General features: G+C 29.3%; 2 protein-coding genes across 3 annotated transcripts in view; one reads left to right on the top strand and one right to left on the bottom strand.

Annotated features, from left to right (window-relative positions):
• The window catches only part of LOC107063836 (uncharacterized), a 244,597-nt gene that overhangs the window by 190,165 nt on the left and 32,594 nt on the right, over positions 1 to 21,838 (top strand). For both annotated transcript variants that reach the window (XM_015315959.2, XM_089179470.1), the window contains exons 6-7: positions 1,856 to 2,073; positions 2,984 to 3,059. In XM_015315959.2, the coding sequence (XP_015171445.1) occupies positions 1,856 to 2,073; positions 2,984 to 3,059 (294 nt within the window). The remainder of the gene's footprint in view (positions 1 to 1,855; positions 2,074 to 2,983; positions 3,060 to 21,838) is intronic.
• LOC149033461 (uncharacterized) lies at positions 15,777 to 20,117 on the bottom strand. The gene is made up of 9 exons (XM_089179471.1): positions 19,974 to 20,117; positions 19,724 to 19,840; positions 19,463 to 19,580; positions 18,753 to 19,014; positions 18,546 to 18,656; positions 17,850 to 17,940; positions 17,283 to 17,428; positions 17,028 to 17,160; positions 15,777 to 16,936 (listed from the first exon to the last, which is right to left on the bottom strand). The coding sequence occupies exons 1-9, from the start codon at positions 20,115 to 20,117 to the stop codon at positions 16,886 to 16,888; spliced, it is 1,173 nt and encodes a 390-aa protein (XP_089035597.1). The 3' UTR covers positions 15,777 to 16,885.

Below are 21,838 nucleotides of genomic sequence, written 5' to 3'. Positions count from 1 at the left end.
GATTTGTTGGATTAAAGTTGAAATCTTCGAAGTTTTGCTCTCTCTCTCTCTCTCTCTCTTTCTTTCTTTCTTTATCACACACACACACATACACATATAGAGGAAGCGAGCAAACAAGAAAGAAGACAGCTGCTTTTGGTATATTCTTAGCAAAAGTTTAACTTATATTAAACCCACAACTACTGCACGAGCTGACATTATCACGAGTGTCATGAGATTCACCTGTTCACGGCGAGCCTTTCTTCTCTCTCTCTCTCTCTTTCTTTCTTTCTCCCTCATCAAAATTAGATTACTTTTTATAGACCAATACACATGTACATACATACACATAGATAGACAGGCACACGTGTTCGTATTATAAATATAGAAGTATAGCATGTCGTAGAAGTTCTTCAACTTTTGCACGAGACAACCTATTTCAATCGAAACTTTTAAAGAAATCACCTACCTTCGATCGAATCTTTTATTCGTTCGTTCGTTCTTTAATATCACAATTTTAATTCTAAATAATCCTATCGAAATAATCATTAAATATTTTATCAATAAAAATAAATATTAAATTCAATCGAAAACCCCTACATGGGTCGCTACAATTACGAGACGGTTAAATTTAGATATTAAATAAATTGATATCAATGCTTAATATTTCGCGATTGATAATTATTTAATTTAAATGACATTTTAAACGAACTTTTTTATTTTCATCGTTATATAATTCTCGTAAATTTGTATACGTCGATGACGATCTTAATGATCTTATTAATAAAAAAATAAAAAAAAACAGTGGTTATAAAAATAAATAAAATATGGAATACATAGTCATCATAAGATAAAAAAAAAAAATAGATAAAAATAGAAAATGAGAGAGAAAGAGAGAGTAAAGAACGATCGTTAACGGCCATCGTTCTCATGTCACGTTCTCCGTAAACGAAGCCGCCTCTCTCTCCCTCATAAAGATTAATCGCTTTCATCGGCTAGCATGCAAAAGTTTTGCGTTGGTAACGCGAGAACTGACATTTTGTGCTCGTGGTAACGATACGAAATAGAGAGAGAAAGAAAGAGAGACAGAAGTCTTATAAATAACGATTGTCGTCATCGTCGTCGTTTGTCCTCATCCAAATGAAAAGTAACATCGTTTTTGTGTCTCATCGAATTTTCAAAACAAAAAGAAATTACATGCCAAAGAAAATAACAAAATTCGTCTTATACAAAATAAATTGAGTATAATAACGCTATCAATAGAGGTTATATATATATATTTTAGTTATTTAAATATGTATATAATTAATAAAAATCCTTATATTTGTTAATTAATTATTATAGTCAAACATACCTGTGTAGATATCGATCGTATTAATTCATTTCTAATTGATATTATTCTAGAATAAATAAAGATGATCATATTACACGATTCAATTATAAATTAAATATTTATTAATATATGATAAGCTTATATAACTAATTCAAAGATATCTAATAGACAATTATCGAAATGAAATTTACCTAATGATAGAATAATTAAATTGATCTATAACAAATTCTCTGCTAAATTATAAATTTACAACTTTAATTTGTATATGGCTCAAAATAAATATGCATCAATATCTACACACACACAGAGTGACATACCGATGCAATTTTATATCTAAAACTCGTTATATATTTTCGTACGAATGGTTTGCTTCTCGATTTTCGAAGGTTTATTTTATGCTTTGGAGTATCGTTTCGGTCGGTTCGGGATTTGAAGGTAGGGGGTAGAGGTTGGAGGAGAATTGGTAGATATCGATCGTAGGCCCATCGTGTATTCCTAGTAATTGGAACATTTATGAGCCAATCAATCACTTCTCTATTGCAGTTCCCCCTATGCTCTCGATACCACACCAATTGGTTGGCGCGCCCTTAGGTTATTCCGTCAAGTTGGAATGTTATACCGAAGCTCATCCAACTTCTTTAAATTATTGGACCAGGGAGGACAAACACATGATTCACGATAGCAGTAAATACAAGGTCGTTTCTACTCCTGAGGTGCCATCATACAAGACTCATATGACCTTAGAAATTTACGACATTCAGGTAATTGCTTAATATCTTTTTTATTGTTTTTTGTTTTCTTTATTAAATCTATGAATCTATGAATTATACGAATAGATGTAACATAATAATTGCAAGATACGTTGAATTAAATAAATTCAAAAATATTCACTTGTGTTCGTATTCGTGTTAGTGTACGTGCACGTGTAGACGCTTATACGAAGGTAAATCTGACAAAAGATAAGCTCCCCTAGTTTGCCGAATGAAACCTATCGAACACTTCAGAGTCAACAGGTGATACGCGAAAACTAACTGTGGCGTAGGTCGAAAACTTCGTTCGTTCGTTCGTTCGTTCGTTAGTTCGATTATTTCACGTACGCTAAAATTGTATCACGATATTCGATAGATTAACATTTTGTATATATATATCAAAAATAATATAAAAGAATTAACAAATGGATCTATTTCCAAACGCAACGTCTATTCGTATATAATTATTAATAAATAAAAAAATATATTTCGGCAACAATTAACCCTTTGACGACTATGAATGCATCTATGCGTTTGATAAAAGTTACGATTAAAATAAGTTATAGATTAAAGATTAGATACAGAGAGTAAGAAGTTAAAGATTAAAGTAAGATATATACGTGATTGTCGATATATGAATGTAAAATAATGTAATGTTGGTTCTCACGTATTGATTATTATTTTGAATTTTGCACGTGAAAATTATATAAGAAACAAAAACCTTAATTATTAAATATAATTTATTATTTGATGTGATAAATAATATCAATCAACGGAAACAATCACATCAGTAATAAACTAATCCGTTTCATTAAAAAAAAAAACATTTCAAAATTAAATAATATTCATCACAATCAAAGGGTTAATTATTTATTATTATATCCTATTTTAATTGTTCTTGTTGTTATTATTGTTATATCAGATGGAAGATTACGGTGCATACAAGTGCGTGGCAAAAAATCCACGTGGCAATACGGATGGCGTTATACGGCTGTACAGTAAGTGTTGCTTTGTTTATTCGTGCTTTAAACCATCCGCAAAGAGCGTTTGCCAAGTTAATGACGGATCGTCGCAGATGGTTCGCTTCTGTATACAGTAAACTCAAGGCCGAAGCCCGGAGGCCGCCTTGAACGTTGCACTGCGGCTGTTTACGAAGTCGACAGAGACGACGGCATCTCGACTAGTCACGTAATTTTACTTCCAAGCCCCCCAAGCAGTTTAACCACTTTCTTATAAGCGTAACCGTAGGTAGATAGGTTGAGAAGATAGCTATGTACGTTACTTTACATAGCTAGAGTACGTATCGCAAACCTATACCCCCCATCCCCTTACCATCATCATATTATTGAACGTGAGCTTACTACCTAGTTCTCATCTCTTATCTTCCTTAATTAGTTGAGTTAAAACGCTCATCGTATTTGCCAAAGGATTGCTCCCATACCTTCGATTAATATAATCGATCTTTACTTTCATCCCTTTTTATATCGAATCTTTCTAATATTATTCGTTAATCCTTTTTTTCGTATAATTTTTTTGTCTTTTTTTTTTATTGTTGGTACTTTTTCTTTATTTTTTTACTATTATTTTTTATTTTTATTAATTAATTATCGTCAGTTAAATAATTTATTAGAACGTATTTTTTCAAGGGTTCTTTACGTTCTTTCTGTTAGTACAAATTTTTCATAAATTATTTCAATTTTAATGTTCGGAAATACGTATTTTAATATTGTGTTACGAATTTTATTTGTGAATACTATTATTTGAATAGATTTTTAATGTTTTATTCTTGAATTATAAACACACCGTTTGGGTTGTATTGAATTTTAATCGGAAAATATTTTTACAATAGTACATGTGTATTTCTACATTCTTATTTATTTAGAAAAAAAAGAACTAAATAAAAAATTTTAAAATACTTGTATTACAATATTGTTCAGTTTTATGTAATAGAATCCTACAAATAGACAATGAGAGAAGCAAATGTACTTTCACATAGGTGAATCGAGAAAGAATAAAAAATGAAAGAGAATGATCAAATATTTAAGAATAGAAGCATCGTATATAATTTATTTTAGATATTCAATTTTATGGTCTAACTGTTAAATCAGGTCATTCGTGTTTCAACAAATAATCTATCACATGTTTTATTTTCTTTTGTCTGCGATCAATTTATTCAAATTTTCATCCAAGATGATTTATACCTTCAAACAGTCCAAAAATAATATTCTATTTCAAGATAAAATATTAGGATAAATTTTCAATTATATTTTCAAATAATTAAATTAATAAGTAATATATTGAAAAATATTTCAATATTTTTATTTTTGAACAATCTATGCATTTAAATTTGTAGTTCTAAATGAATGTTAATACTTCTTAATAAACAAAATACGATGATTTATCAATCTTAAAAACTCATTTATCAATAATGTTTCTTTTCTTTTTTTTTTCTTTTAAATATTCCGTATATATAAGTTAATTATCGTTAATAGAGATAAAAAGGGGATGGTTTTATAGATAGAGGTATGATTTTACGATTCTAAACGTATGCATATGACATAAAGGGTTGACGAATAAATGGCTGTTCCCCGTTGACGGTCTATATATCCGCGTGTGTACGCGAACATGCGTGCATACTAAACGTAGTTACATATATACAAGAGAAAGGAAGATAGAAATAGAAAGATAGATAGATAGACAGAGAGAGAAAAAAAAAGACAAAAAAGAGATAGTACGAGGAGATAGAGAGAAACGAGAAGAGAGAGGACTCTCCATTAGCATGCATCGGTTTTTCGCATTAGCGACATTCAAATGAAGCGGCCGTTTAGCATAAAAGGCTACCAACGTAAAAAGGCTACCGTAAACGGACTGCTATGCCCTCTGTTCGTTCGTTCGTTCGTTCGTTCGTTCCCTATTTTCTTTTTTCCCCCTTTTCAATTTTATTCTTTCCTTTTTATCTTACTTCCTTCATTTTATTTCTTTCTTTCTTCATTTTTCCTCGAGTTTTCTAAAAAGGATACAGACCAAATTACGTTCGAAATTCTAACAGTGAATCAAATCTGAAAAGAATGATATTACCATTATAAATATTATTTAGATAAACTTTTTAAATTATATATATATATATGTAATATTATTACGATTTATACGAAGGGATCAATGAAGGGGGGGGGGGAACGAACGAAAATAAGAGAAAACGTAAGAATATTTTAAATAGGGAAGAAATATTTAAACGAAAAGGAAAAAAAAGGGGAAACAACGAAATAAAGCGAGTGGATGAAGGAGATACTATGAAAGTGTATGCGAGGGTGTAATGGAGATGGTAAGAGAGGGAGAAGTAAAAAAATAGAAAGAGAAAGAGAAAGAGGGAACGTATCCGCCGAAATTAAGTGGTAGCAGTCAGAGATATGTCAGACGAGTTTTATTAAGCGACATAAAAAAGAGATTTGTAGTCTCGGTTGCGAGGGCTCACGAAGGGAAGGGATAACCATATCCCGCATTCTCGTGGTCCCGAAGGGTGCCTCGTGGAACCGAAGGAAGGACTAGAAGAAAGACGACGAAGACGAGAGAGAAAGAAATAGTTAGGGAAAGAGAGAGAAAGAAAAAGGGAAGCAAGAGTCGCAGAGATATGAATTTATTATTAAGGACCGCCTAAGGGCCAAAGTACCCCTGTTTCTTGATATCCAACCATTCCATGCGGTTCCACCCTTCGTCCTTTTTTTTCCCCCTCTCCTTCTCTGTCTGTCTTGTCTGTCTGTCCATCTTTCTGTCCTTCGTTCTTCTTTTCTTTCTTTATCTCTCTCATTCTCTAGTTTCTTCTATATTTCTATCTCTTTTCATTTCTCATCTCCCCCTCCTCTCCCTTCAGTTACTTTTCCCCCAATCCAAAGAAAACCTCGAGCGCAACTAATTTATTCCATAGTTGAGTCAAACCGCGGCCAATGTACGATTCTAGATGGGAGAAGGGGTGGGTAGAAGGTGAGGGTGAGGTAGTAGGTGTGGGTAGTGGTAGCAGTAGTAGTAGTAGTAGTAATAGTAAAAGAAGAAGAAGAAGAAGAAGAAGAAGTAAGTAAGAGGAGAGGGGGGAAATGAGGGAAAGCAGCAAAACTTGCGGGCGTTTCGTGGATAGCAACAATATCGTATTCATTCGGATGTTCGTTTTGTCTCTCTCTCTCTCTCTCTCTTTCTTTATGTGTCTCTCTATCTTTCTGTCTCTTTCTCTTTCTCTTTATTTCTGTCTCTTTCTTTCGAGCCATTGCTTTTGCCGTCTCGACGAGCTAGCTTCTTACCTATACATAATGCACAATGTCCTTTTCCTCTTTCTCTTCTTCTTTATTCGTCCTACTCTCTTCAACATTTTATTTCTTTTCCTTTTTTATTTCTATCCCTTTTTATTTTTACAAAGAACGCGGATTTAATTGTCCATCGTTATGCGCTCAGTCTGTCAACGTTTATCCTAGGTATTTTCTTTTTTTTCTTTCTTAATTAGGCGAGACCAATTCGATGCTTCTTTACAATTTTTTCCCTTATCTTTTATATTTCTCTCGTTTTGTCAAGTGTTGATAAAGAAAGAAAGAAAAAGAATGAAAAAAAAAAACACACACACACACACACACACCGATCTTTAAAATTATTAAAGAAATTCTGTATTTACTTATTGTTTCTCTTTTTTTTTTTTTTTCTTTATTTTAAAACAACACAAGATTTATAATCGTTTTATATATATTTTTTTCTTTTCTCGTCTCTCGTAATATTTATTGCAATTTTATTATAATAATTATATTTATTTAGAACAATTAACGTTCTTTTTTTTCTCTTAAAAATATGACTGAAATATGTTTAACGACGATTATTATTCTGAATTAAACACTATCATGAAACGTCTAAATTATTAATAAATGTATTTTGTTTTTGAATCGTCTAAATTATCGACACGTCTAAATAGTCGGAATTGTTATAAACACTTTACATATCGAGTATATGTTCTCATTACGCGAATACACTTTAAATTCCTAGATCTATACTATTAATAATAGTAATAATTAAAGTAATAATAACAATAGTCATAGTAATAATAATAATTGCAATAGTAATAGTAATAATAATAATAACAATAATAACGTTATGAATCAAAGGTATTATGATTTCAATGGAAACGAATTCGATGCGATACGAGAATCAGATCTGATTAGAAATTCATAATCAAGTATCTTTGGAAATAGAATTTCTCGTTGAAATTGTTATCAAATATGAAATCTTTTTCACGTATCAAACAATTTGAAATTGGATTATTAATTAATTTCACTTCATGTTGCTTGCAAACGAGATATAAAATTGAAAAAGTTTATTGATCGAAATGAAATAATACAACATTTAAAATAATTAAAATATTAGTGTGAAGTTCTTTGTTAATTATTATAATATATTTCTCTTTCTCTCTCTCTCTCTCTCATTCTATTTCTTTTTAATTTTGTTCGACTTTTAGGAACGACACGAACTAACTCGCGACATTATCCGACGATTAGAAATTTAGAAGGAATGGAAACTTTAGAACACGGTGGATCAAAGTCCCCGCAAGATTTGCATTTGCCTTCGGAAATTTCGCTAATGAAATCTTCTACGAACGAACGAGTAAACTTGTCCCACGTACTTTTACTTTTACTCACTCTCTTACTCTCACTTACTCTGTCTCTTTCTCTCTCTATCTCTCTCTTTCTCTCTCTCTCTATATATATATATATATATATTTTTTTTTTACATCATTTCACAGTCAAATAGAAAATATGATTCTTATTTAATTATATAACCGATCGAAATATCCAATGAATTAACATTTTATTGTTGTTTCAAACTACGAGATAAAAAAAAGAAACAAAAAGAAAAAGAAAATCTTCTCATAGTGCAAGAGTAGGAAAGCTTAATTAACAGTCCCATAAGATTTTAAATACATAATTAAATGCTCTTGTCCTTTGTAGAGTATACAACAAGTAAGTATAGCAAGATAGGTAGTTAAGTTTCTTCGATGATTTTAATTATTAATCGATCGGACTTCGGTGAAACTTATGTTACGAAAGCAAACGCTACAACGAGGAACGAGAATGAACTTTCTTTCGAGAAAGGTGTAAAAATTCTTCATTATTTTCTTATGCTGTTTTTTTTTGCTTTTCTTTTTTTTCTTCTTTTTACTCTTTCTTTTCGATATGGACCACACCGTCGTGTTATTGGACAGCAAAAAAGAAAAAATAAAGCAAAAAAGAGCATATAGAGTCGCACGTAGTACCACTTATATACGCTACTTGTTTTCTTCCACGTTTCACATATACACACACGTAGATACACATATACACATAGACATAAAGAAAAGTTTTAAAAGAGAACGCCGTAGGTGGGTTCCTTCCCTAAACTTTTGTACTTTCATAGCGTCTCGCGAATTCCTACAGCACAGATTCGATAAATTATTTATTCCACACTATATTCTTCTCTCGATGACTATTCTTTCTCTTTTTGTCCTATTTCACAAGAGATATAGAAAAATAAATTCAAAAAATAAATAAAGACTAAAATCAAATGTTCCATTATTTATAAATCCAATAACTCGACCGATGATAATTTTAATTTACTTTTTTTTTAAATCGTATATTTCTATCCCAATTTTCTCTTTGTCGTTTTATTATTAATTTAAAAAAAAAAAAAAGAAGACAAAATAGATCCTTTTTTTTTTTAATTTAATAATTTAATTGGGAAGACTTTTCTCGGTTGCTTTCGAATTATTACAAAAATAATAAATTCTTATTTATAAAATAATAATAATATTTTCTAGATTAAATTTTCTTTCTTATTTTCTTATTAAATGTATATACACCTAGATAATATTACAAAGAGAGAAAGATAGAGAGAAAGAGAGAGAGAGAGAGAGAAATATAAGAATAAGAAAAGAAAAGAAAAGGAAAGAAAAAGAATGGTAAAGATCTTTCAGGCCAACGAAGCGTGAGTAAATAAAAGTATGCTACCGGAAAGAAGAAGAGTAGTGGAAGATAGGCTGTATAGGAGTTAGAGAGGAGTAAGGGGAGGTAAAGAAGAAGAAGAATAAGAGATGAAAAGAGAGAGCAGCGTAAAGCATTTTTTAATTTAGCTAAAATCTTTCCAATTGCAACAAATACGCGCTTCCACGAATCGAGACGTTTAGCTATCCGTAAAATGGTATATTTTTTAAGTAAGGGAGAGAAAATTACCAATGGACAAAATAATAGAAAAAAAAGATGTTAGTAATAATGAATTAATATTATTATTATTATGATTATGGCTTACCGATTAAAATAAATTTAACAAATTTTGTTAAAATGATTGGCAAAAAAGAAATAAAAAAAAAACAAAAGGATAAACGATAAATGAAAAATCATTTTCAAAAACAAATTGCAGATTAATATAATCTTAACCCTTTTCACTCCTAGGTCGAGTATAAATCGACGTTTTTATTCTTATCAAACTAATTAAATTGAGACTTATTTTATCGTTAAAGTTAATTTCAAGTAAAACATTTAAAATCGTTGGGTGTTATTGATAACAACATAGAAATATATAAACTGGAGTGCAAAATGGTTAACCTATTAGACTCCTCAATTTTAGATTAAAAACATTGTAAATAAATTTAGAAATTGATGTTGTATAATGTCAAGTCATAATCGATATAAAAGTGATAAGTTTTAAACGTGCGTTAACAGTTAATGTTTCTGATAACGATGAAGTAGTTAAAGAAAAAGTATAATAAATATAATTCGTTTAAAAAAAAGAAGAAAAAGTAGAAGAAGGAAAAGAAAAGAAAAATAAAAAGTAAAAAAGAAAGAATAAGACAATATCAGTGATCTTATCAGGCGACGTGGGGTGGTTGGGTGGTTGAATAAGCGACAGTGTGGCGACTTGAAAAAGTCGAAGAAAGGAAAAGAAAAGTCTGCAAAAGGACAAGGAAGGAAGGAGGTTAGAGGGAATAAGGCCGCTTGTGTGGAACGACTTTTGGAATCGACTTTTCTGCCGAAGAGAAGTTTGGCAATTTCCTGGGGCTAATCTGGTGGTCGGTCAGCATTGAGATGCTGTTGGGGGCTAGAGAACCACCAACCAGCATCGATACGTGGTTGAAGCTAAGAGAAGGCTCTGGACACAGAAACCGAGATAGCTATATATATATAGAGAGAGAGAGAGAGAAAGAGAGAGAGAAGGGAGAGACGAAGGGAGGTAGATAGGGTGGGTAAATAGGGGGAACAGACCACGAACGCCAAGCGGTCCCATGAATTATACAACCCGAGACTTTTCTCTCTTTCTCTTTCTCTCAAACGTGCCTACTCGTCGAGAAAAGCAAAAAAAAAAGGAAAAAACAACACCGAAAAGAAAAGAGAAGAAGAAAAAAGAAAAAAAAAAGAAAAAGTAGGAGCATGGATAAAAAGTAAGGAAGGGAAAAGAAACGCTATATACCCCTCAAGGGAAAATCTCGAAAAGAGATAGAGGAGAATGGGAATGCTTGGCAAAAGAAAGAAATAGATAAATAGATATATAGGAGAGAAAGTTTAACTTATCCCAGATGAGTGAGATTCCTTCTTTGCGATCGACTGACCACGTCCAATAAGGTGCTTTTAATTAGATCGTGATCCTTCGATCGTGATCGTGTTAGGTGACTTGTTTTCTCTTCCTTGTGTTCTTCTGATCTATAGGGACAGTTTCGAAATAGCTTTAGGAGAAAAAGAATGAATGAATAGAAATAGAAAAAAACTCAATACGGTTTTAAAGTTTTTATGGACCAATGATCTTCCGATAGATCTCACTTGTATGCATTTTTTCACTATATTTAATTCATATCAACAAGAATCTAACATATATATATATCTAATGCATCTTACGAATATTGTCAATCCCAAATCTATGTAACAAAAGTGATTTTATTTCTAATTTTTTGTATGCGTTTAAAATAACTCACGTATTCAAGATTTTTATTTTTCATTGACTACGAGAAAAAAGAGATAAAGTTGAATGGAAAGAAAAGATAGAATTTATTTCGTATATAAAAAGTACTTCTTCAATTTCTTCTTCTTTTTTATATTTTTCTTTTTTTCCCCTATTTTATATCTTTTTTTCTTCCCATCGTAAAACCGAAATCACGTAAGACGATTTGCACGCGAGCAAATCGTGAGGACAGATTTTGAATTTCCATAGTATAAGGCTCCGTGAAAAACGTGAAAACGTTAAAGGCACGCAAGCATTCGTCTTGTGAAAATTCTTACGGAAATATTTCGCATCTTCTTCTTTCTATCTCTCTTTCTCTCCTCCCCCCCCCCCACTATTCTCCCTTTTATCAAGGGAGGAGATTTTCTTCTTAACGCGACAAAACTCGGCCTCTCCCTCCCTCGATCTTTCTCCTGCTCCTGTTCCTCCTTTTCCCTCCCCCACTTTCGCTACTGCAACCCTCGCGCGTTCTATTTTACCACCGCCCCCTTTAATCGCATTATCGAACATAGACATATTTCCATTCCTCTCTCTGGTAATCTCCTCAATTTTCAAATAGTTTACTTTATTTTCCTCCTCTTTCTTCTTCTTCTTCTTCTTCTTCTATTTTCTTTTTTGTTTCCATCTTTTTTCTCTTTTTTGTCTTTTCTCTTTCTATCTCTTATTCCTTTTTTTATCATTCAAATTAAATGTATATTTTTATACCAGTCATATCATTCGTAGTAATAATTTATTGTTGTTTAATTGAATATGAAATATAATAAATAAAAGATTATTTGATTATTTATTTATTATTGCTTATATTTAAATATATTTTATATATCTGTCAGAGGAAAGAATTTTTTTTCTCACGAAACAATCCATCTCTCTTTCTCTCTCTCTCTCTCTCTCTCTCTCTTTTATACAAGCACATACATATTTTTTTTCTCAAAGTTAATATACTTATTTTCTTCTCGAATACTCGTTTGTTATATCAAACGCAACAACCCTCGATTTCATCGACGGGGGAATCGGCTTATTAAAATTAAGACTAACCGATGTTACAATAGTTTGTTGAAAATAGATTGAAAGATCGATGCGATTTCGTAACTTTTCAAAAGTAATTAATTTTCTTTCTGTCGAACGATCGACCATCTTTCTTTCTTTCTTTCTTTCTTTCTTTCTTGTCTCCTTTTTATTTCAAACGATTTTGAACGATCTTATTACCAGAGAAAAAAAAAAGAAAAAACAAAGAAAAAAAAAACGAAAGGAAGGTGAAAGATTGACACGTTCCATGTCATAATATCCTGTGAATAAAGATTAATTTAACAATTCAGCCAGGCTTCAGTCGAGTCAGCGCTTATGAAATATTAACTTTTGAAATATTTCATTATGGTTAAGCTCACGTCGTCGTCACGTGACGGCTCGACAGATTCATATCCCTACATTAATGAGTTCATTTTTTTTGTTCCCCTACTTTTCTTTTTATTACCTTTGATTTCTTTTTTTTTTTGCTTTTTTTTTTTTTGTAATGAATTTACGAACCATCTCGTTTTTATCAAACAAATTGACAAAAGAAAATCGATAAAGCGATGCGATCGTTAATTCGTATATCTTTTTTTAACGAATTTCACGAATTAAATATGATAAAAAAAAATTCTCTTTTTAGTCATTCATGTATTATATTTTAAATTGAATTCAATTTATTGTTGTTGTTGTTTTTTTCATTATATATATTATTATTTCTTCTCGTATATCTTTCTAACAAAAAGAAAAGAAAAGCTTTGTAGGACGCGCGAAACGAAATGTTACCCGTCCTATGCGTCACACTCATTCCCTTACACACATACACACACACACATACACAGAGGAAAATCATACATATCACGTAGTACGGTCGGTAAAGCAGCTACAAAAGCGTACGAAACGGAAATTGAGCTGACACTGTTATGACCAATTCATTTCCCGTCCCTTCCTTGATGCTCGACGACTCCTCATATCTCTTCTCTTCGTCCTGTCACAACTTACAACGTTTTGCTTTTTCTACTTCCTACGTTTTTTCCTACATTTTCCATATATATATATATATATATATATACTTTACCACCGCATACATAGTGCATCTTCAACGCGCGTGTCCAGTTATTAAAATAAACAACATAATTATTATAATTTTTTTTCTCTATCATTTAACCAACTTTACTGTCAAAACCAAATACATTGAAAAAGAGAGAAAAAAAAAGAATTAAATTCTACTCGTATATATATATATAAATAAATATTTTTAAATTATTTAATTAGGTTCATTATAAACCTAAAACTCACATTTAAAATGACAAAATAGAAATAATTTGATATTATTATTTTGCATCATTTAAAATCTCGTCAATAATAAACATAAAAATATTTGTATACGTGAATTGAATTTACAAAAAAAAATCATAAAGTTGTAAATAAATTTTATATATATATATATATATTTTTTTTTTTATTATTTTATCGCATTCATTATCGCATGCATACATATGTATACATGTATGTGTATAAATAGTAGGATATTTTATGTATCCTCTTATCCTTCGTTCGTACGTGAAAGAGCCCCGAGGCTGATTGTTGAAACCCGTTTACGTGGAAGTTCGACTGTTAATTAACTCCAGGACGAACGATATTTCCCTTTGAATTTCCACGTTATTCGCTCGATTTGTGTGACTTGAGAGAGAGAGAGAGAGAGAAAGAAAGAGAGAGAAAGAGAGACAGAGAGAGAGAACGAGAGAGAATTTTAGATAATTTTCGCTTTGGAATCATTTCGTATGAAACCGTCGAGTAATTTCAAATAATAAATAGTTCAATAAGTTATTGCAATTAGGATTTAAAGTAATTACCAATGATTATAGTTTCTCCTATGACATTGTTAAATTTTAGTTAGTTTAAATTTAGAATAGAAGCATTTAAAAAAAGAAATATATATATATATATAGATTATTTCTAATGATTATAATTACGAAACGTTTTGTATTTTGCAACTGTTCTGATTGATTTTAATCAATAGTATTATTTTAGAAATCGGTCGTTTTTTATTATTGTAACATGGAGTCATTGTAATTTCTAACATCAAATTAATATAATTAATGAAGAAATTACATTAATATGTAATTTATTTAATTACTTAACACTACTTACCACATTGTGTAGAAAATTATATAATCTTTGTGCTTTTAAACTTATGTTTTTCAATATTATATATATATATATATATATATATATATATATATATATATATATATATATATATATATATATAAATTAATCATCGTTGAACCATGAATCCAATGAATAAAATTCTACTTATGAAAAAATTAATTAATTAGAAAACAATAATATTAATTTCTATATTTAACAGGATGTATTGTAAAACAAAATAGTAATTGATCAAATTCATTAACAACTAATATTGCTTTCATAGGCGTTGCTTGTTAATTAAACAACATTGATACTAATCTAATGAACTTATTTAAAAGCAGAACTAATCTATCTAATTTCGTTGTAAAATTGGAAGCAACTAATTGAATATTTGATCGTACATGTTCTATTCTAAATGAATCAACAAAATAATGGGTCTTATTATGTTCCTATTTAATTAATTTAATGATAATTTAATTATAATTAATAATAATTTGTTGTTAAACAAAAAAATGGAATCATTGCAAAGGGTAAAGCATTCGAAATATCTAAAATGCGAGTGTAGAAAGCATTGAAGTTTTTACTAGGAAAAATGAATTTCTTTGAAGTTGCTAGTGAATTTAACGACCGAATGGAATATATTCTTTCTTTTTTCATTTTTAATAATCATTAATGAGAAATAATGTAACTTAATAATAAATAAATAATATTAAAATTATTTGAAATAGATAAATAAATAAACAAAAACTATATAAATTAAACAAAATTTATAAATTGATGCTTTATTTGGTAAAGTTGTTCTCTTGAAAAGTTTTACAAATCTAAAATAAATACAAGTTATTAAATAATCGAGACTTCTAAAGTTCTCCCGATCAAATGATGTCGGCGTATTTATTCTACGTATGAAAATAGAAAAATAAATTATTCATTTTGTTTTCGTACAAAATATTCATTATTTTTTAATTTGTTATTTATTATTAATATTATTTATAGTTTACACTTGTGTGTACAATATTAACGGTAGTGATTAATGCTGTGAATAAAATCCGAATTTAATACCTGTACTCCCAGTTATAGTTAACCATCTCAGTTTATTTAAATTTCAAATAATATATATGTGTATATATATATTTCTTTTCTATACGAATTTAATGAAATATCAACCAAGGCAGAAGCTTGTGAATTTTAATCCCACGAATTAATTCCTATTCAATAACATTGATATTTGTGTTCTCGAATTTCCTCGTAATTACGTGTCCATAAATTTCATCATAGGCAAATGAAAGAAATACAAAAAAGAATTAAAAAATATATATATAATAGGAAAAATAAATTGTATTATTTTGTTTTACCTAGCAACATAAAAAAAAGAATTCATATTTGTTGTATAGAACTATGGAGGGTAGAGGTAAGGAGTAACATCTCTGTATATGAAAAGTGTCCGTCGAAATGCATTCAATTCGAGTGGCGCCACAGTTCGTAGAGTGTTAATTTTAAAGGAAGCGCCAAATATTATTAGAGTAGGATTGAGAAATAAACAAGGAACACAAATTTCACAATACAAATTTTATCCATAACTGTTTTGTTATTCACATACTTTTTCATAAAATTAAATGATAAAAAATCAATAGACGTACTATTAACAGTTCACGAAAAAAAAATCACTTTAGCTACACGTTTTCTCACAATAATTCTTTAAGGTTATATTTACTACATTATTACATAACTCGACATACTTCAATTCGTTTACAATTGCTACATTCATACCAAACCTCTACGTTCACCAGCGCCATTCTGGAATGGTTTTTGAACTATTATTTATAGAAAACGCTGGACACTTTTTCACATTTTCTCCCATAAGAGATGTTACTACTGACCTCTACCCTCCATAATAAAACATATTAAATATATAAAAGGATATGCAATTATTAAAATGAATAAATAGATTTGTTAAAAAAATTATATATTATTTATAACGAATAGAATAAAAAAATATTAGAGAGAAGGTTAAAGGAAAGAGATAAAGTAATAGTGAAATAACTTGATCGTTCTATGAGAAAGATTTAATGATTCAACGTTTGTGTTCGCGTGATAGACGTAAACTGTAATATTGTTTCATAATAGAGTCATCGATCGTTAATAGTCGTGAATACTATATGGGAGTGGGGGAAGGTGATAGACTTTATACCCTTCCTTCGTGTAATTATCCCATTTGGAATTACCTACCTCGAGTTAGTTCACTGTACTTTTTACCTGTTAATTTTCTTTATTTTATTCCTTTTCCTTCCTTTCTTTCTTTCTTTTCTTCTTCCCTTTTCTTTCATTCTTACCTTATCTCTATCTCTTACTCTTTTTATATGAAATATTAATTATTCGGAAAAAGAGACACTTTTGCCATCTATCTCGAACTGTTCGAGTTTGTAAGTTCATTCGCTATTCGAGAAAGTTTTAAAACACGGTAAAGAAAGTTCAATGGGAAAGAACGTGAGGTTTTTCTTTTTCTTTCTTTGTTTTTTTCTTTTTTTGTGTGCATTTTAAAACCTTTTGCGATTATTTATTTAATATTTTTTCTTACTTATTTTTTTTTTTTTTTTTTACAAATTGTCATTTTTCAAATCGTAACTATTAAACCGTGTACTTTATAAATGTTAGAAGATCTTCTATTATAACTGGTTTATTGTAAGGATTTAAATACCATAGCGTAAGAAGCCGATTTTTGTAAAGCCTATAAAAATAATAAAAATAATAATAATAATAATAATATTAACAATAGTAACAGTATTATTATCAGACATTTTCAAAATGATATAACGTACCGTCATGAGAAGTTCGTGGGAGAGATATTGTACATTTCCTACGGAAATGTAACACGGTTTCATACTTCTCATCATTACAAGGTAAAATAATTTTCGTACTTTAATTGGCATCGAGTACCACGGTGATGCGTAACTATAACGAATGATATACATACATCTTTTTTAATTAAATCTAAGATCGAAATATAATTCTATTATTTTCTTTCAATATTATTTCTTTTAAATTTTATTTCGTTTGTTTATTGTTCTACTCACGCTTTGTTAAAAATGTCAGCACTGTAATCGATCACCAATTGACCGATATAACCGATGAAAAACACGAATGCCATAACCGCAAGCACGTAAAACACGTAGGTAACAATTTCATCGAAATTTTGCTCGACCATGTCCATAGTTAGAATCTAAATGACAGGTTAATGGGAATTATCGAGTGCCGAACCAATTGAAATCTTTTTCAACGTGAATGTTTCTGACTGCATTTGACGGCTATACAAATAGTGAAAAGAGAGAGAGGGAAAGAAAAACAAAAAAAAAAAAAGAAAAAATAGGAAGAAAGAAGATATCTAGGACAAGAGGTTGGTATGATTTTCATGCTCGGCGAATCGTGTATACCATTTTCTTTTTATATTTTTTTTCCTTTTTCTTTCCTCTTTTTCTATCTCTTTTCAAATACTTTTAACCATCGCTAATGGTTACTTACCGATTTCATTTAGATACACTTTAATAAAGAAGAAAAAGGTAGAAAGAAAAAGTGAGAGAGAAATTTTGTATATAAAAAATAATAATAATAATAATAATAATAATAATTTATATACTACTTACATTTAAAATTTCGATGGCGACTATAACGAAGGTTAGTATAACTTGGACTAATAAACTCCATTCGTAGTACGAATTCACCAGATTGGCGAAGCTTTAAACGTTAATAAATACGTGGATGAATAAATTAACGTTATAGGGTAATTAGTAATTATCTAATTTAATTCATTTAAAAGGGAACGAATGTTTTCCTCTTTCTTTTTTCGACGATAATTTTTGTTAAATGTCGAAATGTACAAAATCAAATTATTTTAGTAGAAAAAATTGTAATATCCTAATTTATTTACTAGCTTGTTCAAAAAGTAGTTTCTTTTTTTTCAAGTGGCAAATAAAATCAAATTTATTCATACATAGAAACTAAGAAACTTTAAATGTTCGTAAATTGTATGAATTTAATAAATTCAACTTCTCAATTATTAATCGAATTTTTATACGATAATTAACATCTACCAGTAGACCCATTATTTCATTTAAAAAAAAAAAAAGCCTAATCTTACGAATACGCTGACTTTGATTTTTTTATTTCTAATGCTATGATAAAAAAAGAAAAAACTACATGACAAATCCATACGAAACAATGTTCTAAATCACGTCTGAAGTGTGTATTGTTAAAATGTTAAATGATTTTGAGATTCAGAATTAGGTTTGGTTATTTATCGAACAACATGTTAATTTTTCGTTCCAATTATTATTACTAACTTTATCGCTCTTTTATGATATTTAATCACGTAAAGCACTTTAGCGTATAATTGTTCGTTGTCGTAAACGTGATTTTCATCTTTATCGTCTAAAATATTTTCAAATAAATATCTAAAAAAGAAATATATATATAAATAGTTAATTACAACTTATACAAAAATTGATTTGATGAAAAATAAAGTATTAGTTTTTCCACTAAATCCTTACCCTGTGACTTGAAACAATGCGCAAATGTGTTTCATGCAGATTAAAATCATCGGATAGAATGACATTGATATTGCACCCACTATAGTTGCCACGAAGAAGGCTATCAAAATCATAGAAAAAAAATATTTCTCATGATCGAAGAAGAATACTGCTGGTATTGGTAATTCGCGTGGTCTTGTTTCGTTTATCGGTACAATGAAATCCAAAAATACTGGTGTCATCGATAGAAATATCAAAAAATACATTGACAAATAATGGATTGCTGAAAAATAATAATATCTCAAATTAATTGCAAATAATATTGGAATAAAATAATGGAATTAGTGAATTTTGACAATGATTTCAAATCATTTAATTTTTAATTGAAATTAAAAATTTTGCTTTTGGAATTGCATAACAATTTATACGTTCGAAAAAACATTATTATTTAATTTACATACTTTTTTTTAATAGTACAGCGAAAGTAAATATTTTTCTTTTTTTATTTATACAATATATTTTCAAGTCAATTTTGTTAAACGGTTAAAAAAAAAAAAAAAAAAAAAAATATTTGATCGCAAAAGGTCGTAGCAGAAAATAATAGTTTGTAACAAAAAGATTTGAAACTCAACAAAGACGGGTTAGAGGTAGTACATGCCGTGCAATTTTCCATCTCTTGTCGGAAAATAAAAGTTTAAAGCTTTGAATGAACAAAAGTGTTTGATCCCCACCGGCTAAAATTACAGTGAACATTCTGCCTTCCTCTGCGTGCTCCTGCATAATTCCTCTTTCTCTTCCAGCAGCCAATGTACTCCAGTCATACCTGATATGTTCCAAAATCATTTTTACCTACAATAATTGACACGTGTATTTTTATTTATTTTTTTCTCCCCTTTTAAATTTAAAAAAAAAAACTATATTATTATCCATGTATTATTTAATAAAATATCTTTTAATCATATTTTAATTGATTTTTTTTTTTACATCCTTACTTTAACATCGTTTGCATACATGGAATAATAGCCCTCTGTTATAGCAAAACTCGGTAAAAGAAACATGCTCACGTTCGTGACCGTTTCAAAATCGATACTCGATGCAATCTTAAATAACTGAAAAAATAAAAAAAATTGATTGTTCAATTATTAAATAAAGAAAAAGATCATGCAAATCTATTTACACTTAAAAAATGAAAATTAATATCTTAAAAAAAGAAAAAAAGTGTCAAAATATTTAAACACGCACTTGGGGAATCAAAAGACAAGCGAGACACGTCTTAGCGATTACATTTAAAACAAATTTCCTTTTTTTATCTAAAAAAGGCCACACTCCAACGATCGATAAAAAGAATCGATTGAATTTGTAATAACTATCCTCGAAAATGTCCATCTTGGTAAGACGACCTAAACGCTTCTAATTGTTTTTCTTTTCCATCATAAAATTCTACCTCGTAGATTTAACTTCGTGATTTATTATTTTCCACTACTTTTACTTCGCTTCATTTATATTCGCGTAAAAAAATCATAAGAAATTCAAAATAATAAGTAGTAGTATTATAATAGGGTTTCCCTAGAATGTAATTATAGAATTATTCTACCTTAAGAACGCTTAGGGTTCTCTATAGGACAATAACAACGTTGCATAACAACAACTTTCTATCGATTGGGAATATCAGCAGGTGTTACTCGTAATTATTGTTCTTGAAGGATATCTCTCTCCGTCATACCTAAGCGACTTCGTAAAATTGTCACGACTATTATATTCACCCTCCGTTCCTATCATAGAGCATGCGCATTAAACATATCACGTTCAATCGTTCATTGTCTGCGAACGAGTAACCAATGTTAAATTCCGAAGACTAGAAATTATTCGAAGTACGTAAATATACAAATAAACTTTTATTTATTTTCATTCTAATAATTATTATTAAATAAAGAAATTTCAAGTGAACGTTTAATGATCCAATTGAAAATTATTTGAAAAATATTGCCATCAATGGTTTTGTTTATGTTTAGCTTATTCGCACTCGTACACGCGTTTGTGTATGTGTATATATATATATATATGTTGTGTCGTTAATTAACTATTTTAATCTACATAGTACGTTATTTCGTAAATTAGATAATTATTTGAAATACGCAATACTGTAATTGTGATAGTACCTGTTGCTTCGATCTATACTATACTATCAATGTATAATATGATAGTGATAGTCATCGCGAATATCTTTCTGGCTTTTTCTAATTATAACCATTCTTTTTTCTACGATCGATTTTAATTAGTTTTATACATTAAAACAAATAATTGGGATATTTAAACAAATGCTGGAAAACACAAACACGTAAATTAAATAAAAGTACATTCACGTAAATCAAAAGTAATGTACAACTCGTAATAATAATTTTGTTTCAATGTTTACATTCCATGCATACGTATGCATAGATATACATATATGATGTATGTATATATACATATATATATTTTATTTTTTTTTAACATAACAATGATCTTTGATCCTTTTGTTCATCGTTAAACATATAGGAATACTAATGAGGAGGATCAAAGAAAAGGCAAAGCAAAAGTAAAATAGTAGATTGCAAACCGCATATAATTAGTAGTGCAAGCAAACTCTGGACGTAGATCAGACAGCATAAAATTCTTTCTCGTTAAATTTAGATCACTGAAAATTGCACCATGTTTTCTTTCTTCCTTCTCAGCATTTTTCCTTATCGCGTTCTGTTTACCTTGAGCTTATTATTAACGTACAAAAAACATGCAAATTTGTTCCATTGTCTCTCTCTTTTTTTTGTTTTCTTTTATATATATATATACTCTTCATCTTTTTCTACTCTTTTTATTCTCTTTTTTTTTTTTTGAAAATATTTAAATATTTCACATAAATAAGCATATACATATACATATTATACATATCGTGATTATTATCGGGAAAATTTCAAAACATATTTCTTTTTTTTTGTTTTATTTCACTCGCTTTATACCGTCGTTTAGATTATTATTTAAAATATCATTATTATAAACTCGTTCGAATTTTATTCCCATTGTTCAAAAGATGCAAATTGCGTAACGTTTATTTAACTTTACGCGTAGTA

This window comes from Polistes dominula, unplaced genomic scaffold (genome assembly GCF_049000335.1).
Source record: "Polistes dominula isolate Pdom_NZ unplaced genomic scaffold, Pdom_raw_medaka contig_373, whole genome shotgun sequence".
Lineage (NCBI taxonomy): Eukaryota > Metazoa > Arthropoda > Insecta > Hymenoptera > Vespidae > Polistes > Polistes dominula.
This window is presented reverse-complemented; position numbering and strand designations above follow the sequence as displayed.